This window comes from Ochotona curzoniae, unplaced genomic scaffold, assembly GCF_017591425.1.
Source record: "Ochotona curzoniae isolate NIBS_2020 unplaced genomic scaffold, NIBS_Ocur_1.0 scaffold_2453, whole genome shotgun sequence".
Taxonomy (NCBI): domain Eukaryota; kingdom Metazoa; phylum Chordata; class Mammalia; order Lagomorpha; family Ochotonidae; genus Ochotona; species Ochotona curzoniae.
This window is the reverse complement of record NW_024467094.1, coordinates 30,088,402-30,101,611: the sequence shown is the minus strand read 5'-3', so window position 1 is coordinate 30,101,611 and position 13,210 is coordinate 30,088,402. Positions and strand designations below refer to the sequence as shown.

The following is a 13,210-nucleotide window of genomic DNA, read 5'->3' as shown; positions in this document are numbered from 1 at the left end:
TCCTCTTTGTCTCTCCTCCTCTCTGTATATCTGAGTTTCCAATAAAAAAATAAATAAATCTTAAAAAAAGAAGAAGAAGAAAAAGGAGAGACAGAGGGATGATCTTCCATTTGCTGGCTCACTCCCCAAATGGCCACAATGAGCACAACTGAGCAGATCCAAAACCGGAAAGATCCAGCTAATTCGGGAGCTCTGGGTTTAAGCCAGTGACATGTATTTTGGGAAATCACCGATGTAGGGGAACAGTTGATGATGAAGAGGTATTTGATCTCCAAAGCATGCTGGATTTGGTTCAAACTGGCTTGCAAGAACTTATAACTACATTTTAGGGATATTTTTAAACCAGTTGACTTCCCTTTGATATCTCGCAATCAGCAGGTGGGTGTATTCGCACACTGAAATTGGCAAATGCTAAAAAAAAAAAAAAAAAAAATCCTCCCCCTCCCCCAGTGACTTGTTAACCATTTATGAACACTACAGTCTAATTGGGTGATTCTATTTCCCCCAAAACAGAGGAAGCAAGTTTCTGAGTTGGGGGAGTGAAGAGATGAGAACAAATAAGGAGGAAGTGAGACAGGAGAAAAGTGTGTGATCATTATTATGGAGCGTGGGAAAGTGATGGTATATGGGCAGGGATGCAGGAATGCAAGGCAGAAATCCATCTGAGTTTGGTGGAGTGACACACGCATGTGCATTTTTCTTTAACATCATTCAGCTCCTGGGAGCAGGCTAGGAGGGACCGCACAGTTGAGCTGAAGTTAGGCTGCAGTTTGGCGAGCAAGGACTTAACGATGGATCGAGCACTGCACAGAGCACTTCAGGGAATAGAAAAAATAATGTGACATGATCCCTGCCCTGAGGGTCTTACAGCTGGGCTGGAGAAATAGAGATCCTAGGGCCAACAGTGGAGGAACATGCAGAGCAGGAGAGCTTCTGAGATGTGTCCAAAGCAGCAGGCTGCGGGTTTCTCGCAGTTCAAGTTGCAGGCAGGTACTGTGGGAAGGGGCCTAGAAGACTCCTCGGAGGCTGGAGGTAGAGGGTTACAGAGGTGGGAGCATTGGACCGTTCAGCCTCAGTCAGAGTGGGCGTTTCCCTTCTCTCTCAATGTCTATGTCTGGATTAATTCTGTAATCTTCTCTTGATTTATCGGTATGATTGCAGACAATTTGAAGTCACTTAGTGTAGTTGTCAGACTAGCCTCAATCACTGGGTATAGCAGCTGGTGAGGAATCCTACCATTTTTTTTAAAAGATGTATTTATTTTTATTGAAAAGTTAGATATACAGAAGAGACAGAGGAATGCTACATTTAAGCTGCAATCTCTTTTTCTTCCAGCAGGGGGATATAGCTTAGGGGTAGAGCATTTGACTGCAGATCAAGAGGGTCCCCCCTTTTAAAACCACAAAACACGGGACTCACTGCCGTGGCCTACGAGCTAAAGTCCTTTCCGGAAAGAAGGCTGCAGATTGGCAGAGCACAGCCACTTGGGGAGTGATCTTCCTCTCTGTATATCTGACTTTGCAATAAAGATAAATAAATCTTTAAAAAATAATAAAAGGGCAAAGCAGGACCCCCAAAAACAGTTACAATGCAATACTTACAGTACTTGAAACAAAATAGAAAGCCTTTCTGATGAAGATTCCGTTTCATTCTGCCTTTCATGGGCAAACACAGGCATGGGCTTTCCAGGGATTGTGTGTTATCTAATCACAACAGGTTAAGCAAACAGGTATGCCAGGAAATGGATGTCCAAAAGGAAGTGAAATAGAGTAATATGGGGGGAGGGCTTAGAGTGGGGTTCGGGGAATCCCAGAGCCTATGAAACTATGTCATAAAATGATATAAAAATTTTTAAAATGTTTTAAATATATATTTACTTTAATTGTTTTAGTTGAATCAGAAGCAAAACAGCTACATTTCAAAGTGCCACTCCAATATAGAATGCCACCATCGCAAGCAACGGCTTAACCTGCAGTGCTGTACGCTGCCTTCCTCCACCAGTCTGCCCAGGTTTAGTGTTACGTGGTGCGAGCAAGATCACACCACACATGTCTAAGGTTTATTAAGGAGTCTTTATTAACCAAGCTTGATGATAACAGAGTTCACTACAAATAGCAAATCACAAGTCCATATGGCAATCCAACCAGTCATAATGCAACCAAACATAACCCCAAGAGTAATAAATGGTCATTTTCCTCAAGCCCATCTGTTAAGCTGAAGACCTATGTCCCAACTTCCCCAACAATATAAGTTACCCCAAGAGACATGCAATGAATAACCTGGACACGCTTACAAAGCTGCAGACATTCACCTTTCCCTGGCTTCTCTGCCCACATCCCACTACTGCCAGGCCTCACCTCTCCTGGAACTCGTGATAGCATGCAAACACAAACATCAAAACTGATTGCTATATCCATTTTACCAACTAAGCAGAACACAGGGACCATGCTCAGGGGATTACCTGCCCTGGGTCAGCCAGGAGCTGAGGTGCCAGAGCAATGGAAGCAACTGACCAGAAACAGAGCGAGCCCCTGCTTCTCGGGCCTTTTTTTTCTTTACTTTTTTTTTTTTTTTTTTTTTTTTACAATCTTTACACAGTTAATTAGGGTAAAAAGGTTCAAGGGCTATAGGGAAGTGGGTAAGACTATTATTTCCATATTGTTTCCTTCATGTATCTGAGGTAAAGGGGGATATTGAGGGAAAAGCCCCACCCAGTTTCCCACCCACCCCAAGTTCCGGATATGGGGAATGCTCTGAGATCCTTGCTCAAGTGGTTTTGATAGTTCACCAGTTATGTTTGCTGCCAGTCTCGCCACTCCGAGCATGATGAGGTCACTGAAGAATCCACTGATTGACATAGTCCATCATAGAGTCTCCATTTGCCCAGTATTTCGCTGCCAACAGCGAAATAGCTGTTTGATTGACAAATAGCTGATTGACTTGTTCTGTGTCTTCTGTCTTTTCTTGGTTAGGGTTCTGCATCCGGCAGTTTGATTGGGGAGATCCCTAAAGAAACTCTGAGGTATTCCCAGACCAGATTCTTGTGTGTCCTAGCAAGCACAGGACCTTCACAGGCCTTTTAAAGGGGCTTATGAGGGGAGTGGTTACACGACAATGCAATACTGTCCCCTCTCAGTTGATAGGTGAGTCACAGGTGGGCAAGAGGGAATACCTAGGTGGTGGTGGGGAGTGGCTGAGGATGGAATTAACATTCCATTGCTGTTAGGCCCCACCTCAGGACAGAGGGTAGGGGACAGCACCACATTCTGTTTGCCCAATGTCAGTGGATGCTGGCTATCACTAACTGCACCCCATAACATTTAGCATTTTTGTTTGTTTTGTTTTCCATTTTATTTGAAAGGCAGAGACAGAGCTTCCATCTACTGACGCCTTCTCCAGACTATACAACTACACAACAAAAGTACACCACACGACAAAAGTACACAACTACACAACTATACAACACAACAAAAGCACACAACTATACAACAAAAGTACACAACTACACAATGAAAGTACACAACTATACAACAACACAACTACACAATACAACTATACAACTAGACAACACAACTACACTTTGAACGCACCAGGATCCCATATGGACACTGGTTCTAATCCTGGTGGTCCAGCGACCCATTCAGCTCTCTGCCTGTGGCCATTGTGGTCACTTGGGGTGATCATCGGATGCAAGATCTTCCTCTCTATCTCTCCTCTTCTCCGTATATCTGCCTTTCCAATATAAATAAATAAATAAATATTTCTCTTTTGATTCTGGAAATGTCAATGGACATAGCCTGTATATTGAGATGTTGAATAATTCAGTAAAGAGATGTAAGATGAAAATCTATGAGAACCATTGTTGCAGCTAAAGAGACATCAGGAGATGGTGGTGCTGCTTACCAGGAGGTATGCCACTGGAGGGCGTGCCCAGCAATCTCAGTAAAGACAAGGTGGCGGGGAAGGAGGCCAGGAAGGGAATGGCCATTTGGAGAAGCATCAGCATCACCCTGTTAAGCATCTGGGGCTTCATTTGATACGCACCAGAGGAGTCACACAAGGGGGCTTAAGCAATGGGAGGTTGTGGTCAAACCATTTACAAGCTGTTGCAATAGCTTTTGAGTAAGTGCAAACCTTGGCAGCATGGAGAAGGAACTAAATCAAGTCTACAGACCTGGAGACTGGATCCAGGAGCCTGGGAGAAGAGAATCAACCTTTTCCTCTGCAGACATTGGCAGAAGACCCAACTAAGAAAACTGCTTCTCTCATAGCCCTCCTCCAGCCCTCCCCTTAAACACCTTTGTTGATTTGATAAGGCAGAGTGACAGAGAAGGAGGCACGTTTCCCATCTGCTGGTTTACTCCCAACGGTGGCAACGGCTTCATCCACATCCCCCAAGCAGCTGCAGGGGCCCAAGTGCTGGATTGCCTTCCACAACTTTCCCAAGCACATTAGCAGCAAGCAAAGCAGCCAGGACTTGCACTGGCACCAATATGGGATGCCAGCATCTCAGGTAGTACCTTAACCTGCCACAGCATGATGCTGGCACCATGAGGACGCTGTTGCTTTCCTCTTTGTTTCACACGGCAGATTCTGTTGGCTCAACCTTCAAATCATACGCAGCACCCGACTTACCTCAATGCCTCTGCTGTTACAATTTTAACACAACCTGGATTGCAGCAATAGCTTCCTGTTGGATCTCCTTCCCAGCATCCTGTGTACCCTCCCCAATCTGCTCTCAGCAACATAAAGACATATGGGATACCAGTGCCCAGCAACCTCTGAGGAGCACCTAGTATATGCCAGGCATTTCTGGACACCCAGGAATTCAGACATACTTTTCTAAGGATTTATTTTAAGATTTATTTATTTTTATTGGAAAGGCAGATATACAGAGAGGAGGAGAGTCAGAGAGGAAGATCTTCTGTCTGATGATTCACTCCCCAAGTGACAACAACCGCCGGTGCTACGCTGATCCAAAGACAGGATCCAGGAACTTCTTCTAGTTCTCCCACATGGGTGCAAAGTCCCAAGACTTTGGGCCATCCTCAACTGCTTTCCAAAGCCACAAGCAGGATGTTGGATGGGAAGCAATGCTGCCGGGATTAGAACCAGCACCCATATGGGATTCTGGTGGGTTTAAGGCGAGGACTTTAACAGCTAGGCTAACACACCGGGCTCCAGACATAATTTTAAAATGGATTGTGCTGCGTAGGGCTCCCTAAGGAACATGGCCTGAATGAGTTCCAAACAGTTCCCTTAGAATGTGATACAACTGTGAAGTGGTATTGCAACAAAACAGATCATTATTTCTGTGTTTTACATATATTGCTTTATTCTCTTTTTTTCTTTCATCGATATTTAAACACTGAGTGCCTACTTTATGCAAAAACAAAATTTTAATGTGAAAGGCAGAGTTAGGAGAGCAGAGGGAAGGCCAGGCACCGTAGCCTAGCAGCTAAAGTCCTCGCCTTGCTAGGCACCAGGATCCCATATGGGCACCAGTTCTAATCCCAGCGGCCCCACTTCCCATCCAGCTCCCTGCTTGTGGCCTGGGAAAGCAGTGGAGGGTGGCCCAAAGCCTTGGGACCCTGCACCCACATGGGAGACCCGGAGGAGGTTCCTGGCTTGGCTTGGCTCAGCTCCGGCCGTTGTGGTCACTTGGGGAGTGAATCATAGGACAGAAGATCTTCTCTATCTTTTTCTCTGTATATCAGTTTTTCCAATAAAAATAAGTAAGTCTTAAAATAATAATAAGAAAAGTCATGGAACCCAGACCCTGGAGTCATTCTGGACTGTGGCATTTGCCTGATATGCAAGGTGGACGATGCTATCTCAGAGATTACTGTCTAAGATGCTGAGAACAGACTGTGGAAGGTACACAGGATGTTGGGAAGGCGATGGGATAGGAAAGATCTGCTATTGGGTAGCAGACTAGCAGATTCTCTGAGTCTCCTCCTCTAACTCTGTCTTTCTAATAAAAATAAAATAAACCTTTTTTAAAAAGACTGCTGGATGAGAAAACAAATCAGTATTTGCATGTCCCCAACTACTTTTGATTCGCAGCGTGGAGGGTCCGGGTTTCACCAGCTTTCCAAAACAGACTCCGTCCAACCTTCCTTGCAGCCCAAATCCAAGTCCCGGACTTATGACGTAGAACGTCAGCGCCCTCAATCAGGGCAGAGGCTGGGAGACACGCTCTGTCACGTAACGGAAGTGGGCGGGGCATCAAAGTTCAAATCCCAGCGTCCTTTGCGCCGTTTCCCTTTCCGTCTCTTTCCGGCATCCAAGATGTCGAAGCGAGGTGAGCGTTCGGCTCTGGAGAGCATCGTCCGCCATCTGCGGCGCAGGGAGTCCCGGCCTGGCCGGGAGCGGCGGCTTTAGGCAGCTAGCACCGTTAGGCTCCCTCGGGCTGGCGGCGAGCGCCCTGGAAGCAGGCGCTGGGTGGCGGGGGAGGTGGCGCCGGCGGGATCCCAGCTTGGCTTTCGAGTGGACGGGGTGAGCTCTTGGCAGCAGCGAGGGTGAAGCTGCAAAGGCTCTGGCCTCGGTGTGGACGACCTGTGCCGTCTGGCCTTGTAGGAACAAGTGTGGAGCGAGCATGGAGCTCCCCAACCTCGACCTAAGGATGGTAATGAGGAACGGCTGGTGGCAGGACAGGGCGGCGCGCGGGAAGGCGCTTTGCTAGAGAGAGTGTGGCAGGTCCAGTGGGGTTCGTAGGTGCAGCTCGGGCGCCGCGGCCAGACCGTGCCCACTGACCCGCTCTCCCTCCTCGCCCGCAGGACGTGGCGGGTCCTCCGGCGCCAAATTCCGCATTTCCCTGGGTCTCCCCGTGGGTGCCGTCATCAACTGTGCGGACAACACAGGTGAGGCCCTGGCTCCTTCCCCCGCCCCGGGTTCCGTCCACCCCTTTCAAAGCACTCGCTGGGCCTGCTGCCGGTGACCCAGCGAGCCGTCCGGAAGGGGCAGAGCAAGCGACACCGCTCTTGGGTGAAGCGGCGGCGTGCTGTGCCGTCCGGCTTCAATCGGTGGTGTGACAAACGGCGCGGGAGCCGCCCGGCCTGGTCCAAAGGATGATTGTCCGTTCCCACAGGAGCCAAAAACCTCTACATCATCTCCGTGAAGGGGATCAAGGGACGACTGAACAGGCTCCCTGCCGCCGGCGTCGGGGACATGGTGATGGCCACAGTCAAGAAGGGCAAGCCAGAGCTGCGGAAGAAGGGTGAGTGTCTCCGCCGGGTGGGCGGCTGATGTCCAGGGAGGCCTCCGAGGCCGGAAGCGCAACGCCGGTCTGCTGATGCCTGCCACTGCCCCGGCTCAGTTCAGCAGGAGTCCTGTCCCCTGGGAACCCAGCGCATACCTCTCCATACCCACTGGGGCTCCTTCCTAGACGGCAAGCTCTGTCCCGTGTGCTCCTGCAGATGCTCAAAGTGGAGACAGTTTTCATGACATTCAGGCTGTTCTTTGCTGATAGCCTGGCCCCAGGTGAACTATGTGGTACCGCCAGGACAGGGGAGGCCACACAGCCTGGTTGCCCGTTCGAGAGTCAATGGTTTGAAAGGGAATCGGGTAGTGGGATTTTGTCCAGAACTGTAACAAACCAAGTCGGAGTGTCCAGCTTGTTAGCTAGCACTTGGTGGAGGCTTGGAGTCTGTCCTATGTGGTAGGTCCTAAGTGAGGCAGCCACCTATTGTGGCTTGTTGAAGGCAACGTTGTGCTTGTTGGAAGTTGGTCTTCATTGGCTGTAATCCATGAGACTAAAACCAGGAGCTGCTCGTTGCTTGTTGCTTGATTCTGGCTGCCCTGGAAGCTCACAGGACGCTGGAGCTTGTCCTTGCCATCAGCTGTTGCCCTTTGGCAGTGTAGATGTGATATGACAGGTCACAGCTGTGTCTTCCAGCCACTCCTTTTACTTGCCTTACTTGCCCACTTCCCAGTGGGGTCTTGGTCTTCTAGGAGGTAAATCTTGGCCCTTTTCACTCACTGAACGTGACTGTTGATTAGCCTAGATGAGAGGATGCAAGAGCTTTTCCCTCTTGTCAGAACACTGCCTAGGTCTGCATGTGACCTAGGGAGCTGTCAGGGAAGAGGAGAGCCAACAGCCATTGCTCGGTGGGTGCGATGACCACAGGACGTCCTGTTGGTCTGAAGAGGTGATGGGACAGACTCCAATGTTAACCTGTTTTTAATTCCATTTGGGAATTTGCAGTCCTTTTACTGTCTTAGTCCTTCTAGCAGCTGATCAGCAGATCCCACCTAGGATTTAGGTTTCTGCATGAAAGCATAGAAAAATGGGGTGGGGGCAGCAGGGCTGGAGCTCTCAGAGTCTTACTGTATGGCTTTGTCTAATCCATGTGTTAGCATTCGTGGTTTTCAAGTGGCAAACTTCAGAGCAGGGACAACTCAGTAAAGTAAAAATAGCTGCCTCAGGATGTGTCCCAACTCAGCTTGCCTAGATGGTTCTGACACTTGGCCCAAAGAACTGTACATACCCTTTCCCGATTTACTTTTCCAGTGTTTGTAGTCTTGAATGAGGATGTGTATCTAGTGGGAGGACCGGGCTGCCCCAGGCTGACATTCAAGAGTCCTGTGCTCCTGTTGGGGTGGCAGGGATACAAGTCCCAGGGCCCACACCTGCTGCTGTCCCAGAGGCATCCACAGGAGGCTAGAGTGGCCTGGTCTTCAGGCTCAGCCACTTCAGTCACAATTTCTTCTCATTTCCTCTTTCTTGCATTCTTTAGCATAGCTCGAGTACACTAGTAGTTGAAGGTTTTCATTGGGTCAGTTGCAAATAAATGAATCAATGCATGTAAAACTTGGTACCCTAAATATGTCTGATCCTTTGCACTATATGATTTAGGAAAGGGGGTTATGTGATGAGTGGAATATTAAGATTGGCCTCAAGTGGACATTGTTGGGAGGAGCTTTTTCTGGTATGTACTGTCCAGATACTTGGGTTCGCTCCATGCACAGACATGTAGCTCATGGCCTTTGGCTTAGACATGGCCCAGCCCTGGCTGTTTCTGGCATTTGAGGACTAAACCAGTGGGTGCAAGGTTTCTCCCTGTTAACTCTGCCTTTCATATATATCTCAGTCCCACAGCTGGGTGGGGAGGTTTACCTTACATTGAAACAATGTTGAATTACTTTACCTAGAAGGTAGTTGGGGACAGAGAAGGGTCTTCCACTCACTGGGCTCACGTCTCAAGTGGCAAGTGGTCATGATGAGAGCAGTAAGCAGCTATTGGCGAGTGAGTAAGTGTGTACACCTCCCTTGAGGTGTTGAGCAGCTTGTCTGGGGGCTCTGAAGCGGGTGAATGACAGGCGTCCTTTTCCCTCCTCAGTGCATCCTGCAGTGGTAATTCGACAACGAAAGTCATATAGAAGAAAAGATGGTGTGTTTCTTTATTTTGAAGATAATGCAGGAGTCATAGTAAACAATAAAGGCGAGATGAAAGGTAAGGAGGGAGCTGCATCATTGCTGAGGGCTCTGAGGATGGCCTCCTGGGTCTCATTACACACCTGCTGTAATGAGGTAAGCCTTCTCTTACCTCTCCCTTCACGTTTTTGTTTTATTTTTCATGCAGGTTCTGCCATCACTGGACCAGTTGCAAAGGAGTGTGCAGACTTGTGGCCCAGGATTGCATCCAACGCAGGCAGCATTGCCTAGTTGTTCAGTGTATTTGTATAAAAAAGATAACCAATTAAAAATTATTTGCGCCCAGTGCTTGCATTGCTATTTCTTTATGCTGTTCCTGACACCCTAACCAATGATTCATTTGGATATTTTTTTCTTTCTAAGCTTTCTGGAAAGGCAGATCAGTGTTTGTTTTAAGATTTGTTTACTTTGGGGCCCGGCGCGGTGGCGCAAATGGTTAAGTCCTCGCCTTGCACGCCCAGGATCCCATATGGGCGCCGGTTCTAATCCCGGCAGCCCCTCTTCCCTTCCAGCTCCCTGCCTGTGGCCCGGGAAAGCAGTCGAGGACGGCCCAAAGCTTTGGGACCCTGCACCTGTGTGGGAGACCCGGAAGAGGCTCCTGGCTTCGGATTGGCATAGTATCGGCCCATTGCGCTCACTTGGGGAGTGAATCATTGGACGGAAGATCTTCCTCTCTGTCTCTTCTCTCTGTATATCCGCCTTTCCAATAAAAATATAATAAAAATTTAAAAAAATAAAATCTTTTTTAAAAAAAGATTTGTTTACTTTAGAAAAGCAGATTTACAGAGAAAAGGAAAGACAGATCTTTGTCACCTTGCACGCCCGGGATCCCATGTGGGCGCCGGTTCTAATCCCAGCAGCTCCACTTCCCATCCAGCTCTCTGGTTGTGGCCTGGGAAAGCAGTTGAGGGCAGCCCAAAGCCTTAGGACCCTGCACCCACGTGGGAGACCCGGAGGAGGTTCCTGGATCCTGGCTTTGGATTGACTCAGCTCCAGCCATTGTGCTCACTTGGGGAGTGAATCATCAGGCAGAAGATCTTCCTCTCTGTATATTTGACTTTGCAATAAAAATCTTAAAATTTTTATTTTTATTGGGAAGTCAGATTGTATATCTGAGAGGAATAGAGATTTATGGTTCACTCCCCAAGTGGCCACAAGAGCCAGGGCTGAGCCTATCCAAAGCCAATAGCTTCCTCTTGAACTCCTACTGTGGGTATCAGGTCCCAAGCTTTGGGCCATCCTTGACAGCTTTTCCAGGACAAACACCCATATGGGATCATGGCAAAGCAAGGCTGGCTCTTACCTGATTTGGTTCACATGAGGCCCACAGGTGGTGTATCCCTACCAGGTCTGGTCTGTCCCCATCCCAGCTCATGCTCACCAGTGGGCAAGGTGTTCAGCAGGGGGTCCCTCCACATTCCCCCCTACCAGCTTTATTCCTGCCCCCCACCCCCCACTCCTGGTTCCTATGTGTGTTGACTGGACACTAAAGCCCAGTCTGGCATGGCCTGCCTCACTTTGGCATTTGCCAGTGGGTGCTATATCCTGGCCCAGACCACCCCCAGTTTCAGCTGATGAGGGGTTACAGTCTGGCCCAGCCCAGCATGCACACAATCTAGCTGTAATGTGTACTTGCATTTGTTATGACCAAACCTGGTCCGACCTCATTGTTCTGGTGCTCAGATTTGCCAGCAGCTTATGTGAACTGGTTCAGCCTGGCCCACCCCTGACCTGTGCCAAATATATGCCGGTGGGTACCTTTCCCTGGCCTGGTCTAGGCTGCTCCTTAACGTGTTTCTTGCACTCACCTGCAGGAACTGTCCTGCCAGAGGAGTTGCCCAGGCTCCTCCATCAGAACCTCTCCCATTGCCAGATCTCTCACATGCCTGTGAGTCCATGAGCCAGCCCTACTTAGTCCACCTCCTGTCCTAGCAGAAAAAGTGGCCTTTCCTAACTGGGCTTCAACGCATTCTGATTCTTACTATTGGATGTTTCAGCCCCGGCAAGGTTCATCCATACCCAGACATAGCTTGTACATGGCTCAGAAGGGGCAGAGACCTAGCCTAGTCTATCCTACATCTACCCTGGTCCTCCAGAGCACCAAATGGTGTTGGAGTCTAGCCCAGCCTGGTTGTCCAGTCCCAGTTCACGCTTGTGCCAAGGGAAACTGCAGCCATATCCAGACCAGAATGCAGCCCCACTCCAGCCCCCACCCTCACCAGTGGGAACTCCAACCCAGATAGGGTGTCCTCTTAGTCCGCAACTGGGCCTGTTCCCAGCCATAGATCATGCGCATGCCCGGCTTGGCATAGCCCCTCACCTGTCTTTGCTTTTGCCTTCAATGCTGTGGCCTGGCATCCCTGCCTCACGCAGACCAGTTGGTGTAAGATCCAAGCTCGGCATGACCTGTGCTTCATCTTGATTTCTATTTGTGTTTGTGAGCTAAGGTTTGCTCAGCCCTGCCCGGTCTGCCCCCTTCCATAACCCACCCACACTTTAGCTAGCCATTGGAGCTACTTTGCCCAGTTTGTCCGACCCCCAGGCCTGGACCAGGTGATCACCAGCGGGAGCTATGACCCAATAGGGGAGTTTCCCAAGTTCCCCCACTTGACCCACTCCCAAATCCAGTTCTCATACATGCCAATGGGTGTTAGGCCAGTGCCCAGCATAGTCTAGCATTCCATTTGGCCTTGTATGAGCTGGTAAACATTGCAGCCTGGCCCATCCCTCACCCTATTTAGGATGCACATTCAGGTGCTGCTGCCTTGACCAGCCCAGACTGTTGTCGGTCCCTTTACCCATGAGTGATGGTAGGTTCCATGGTCACAGCTAGCTCAGCCCATCACCACCCCAACTCTTGAGCAACCAAAAAGACTCCATTTGGAATACCTACATCTTATTTGTGTGCTTCCAGTTCCAGTTGCCTGCTAAAATGCATACCTCAGGAGGCCCAGGAAGCAGCAGGTGATGGCTCAAGAACTTGAATCTACCTTTTAGGTCACTAAGGCTTAAACCCCCAATGAAACTAAGCACAGATACATAATCTCCAGGCAAGCGAACGGTTGACTGCTGCAAAAAGTGCTGCTCTTGTAAATCTTACCAAGGAGTCCTTCTATGTGTATACCACTCACCTCAGGATCATGGGACTTGAGGGACTGCTTGCTGCCCAAATGAAATGAAGCTTGGCTTCTCACCCCTGCCGTATGTCCAGGCAAGCTGAGTCTCTACTCTTTTTTATTTATTTTTATTGGAAAGACAGATATACAGAGAGGAGGAGAGACAGAGAGGAAGATCTTCTGTCTGATAGTTCATTCCCCAAGAGGCCACAATGGCTGCAGCCAATCCAAAGCCAGGAGCCAGGAGCTCTTCTGGGTCTCCCACGTGGGTACAGGTTCCCAAAGCTTTGGGCCGTCCTCAACTGGGAAGTGGGGCCACTGGGATTAGAACCGGCACCCATATGGGATCCCGGTGCGTTCAAGGTGAGGACTTTAGCCGTTAGGCCATGCTGCTGGGCCCCCAACACTAGAGTTCTAACACCTAATACTATGACAGATCTTCATTGAGTTGGCTCCTGGCTTCACTGTGCTCCAGCCAGGGCTGTAACAGGCATTTAGGAAATGAATCAGCCCTTAGGAGGAAAAAAAGACCCAGAGCCATGGCTAGATGCTTAATTCCTCACCCTGCAAGTGCCAGCATTCCATGTGGATACCAGCTCCTGTCCCAGCTGCTCCACCTCCCATCCAGCTCCCTGCTTGTGGTCTGGGAAAGCAGTAG

General features: G+C 49.2%; 1 protein-coding gene and 1 non-coding gene across 2 annotated transcripts; both read left to right on the top strand.

The window, feature by feature from the left end:
* Nucleotides 1-6,211: 6,211 nt before the first annotated feature.
* On the top strand, nucleotides 6,212-9,721 carry RPL23 (ribosomal protein L23). Its single transcript, XM_041001234.1, has 5 exons — nucleotides 6,212-6,304; nucleotides 6,780-6,863; nucleotides 7,091-7,219; nucleotides 9,342-9,455; nucleotides 9,585-9,721. Exons 1-5 carry the CDS (start codon nucleotides 6,292-6,294, stop codon nucleotides 9,665-9,667), a joined length of 423 nt encoding a protein of 140 aa, XP_040857168.1. The 5' UTR covers nucleotides 6,212-6,291; the 3' UTR covers nucleotides 9,668-9,721.
* LOC121170572 lies at nucleotides 6,903-7,039 on the top strand. Its single transcript, XR_005885998.1, has one exon. It is a non-coding gene; the product is annotated as a small nucleolar RNA SNORA21 (small nucleolar RNA).
* Nucleotides 9,722-13,210: the final 3,489 nt, after the last annotated feature.

Coding starts and splice junctions, on each gene's coding strand:
- RPL23 (XM_041001234.1), top strand. Junction 6,864..7,090: donor CAACTGTGCGGACAACACAG/GTGAGGCCCTGG, acceptor CCGTTCCCACAG/GAGCCAAAAACCTCTACATC. Junction 9,456..9,584: donor CAATAAAGGCGAGATGAAAG/GTAAGGAGGGAG, acceptor TTTTTCATGCAG/GTTCTGCCATCACTGGACCA.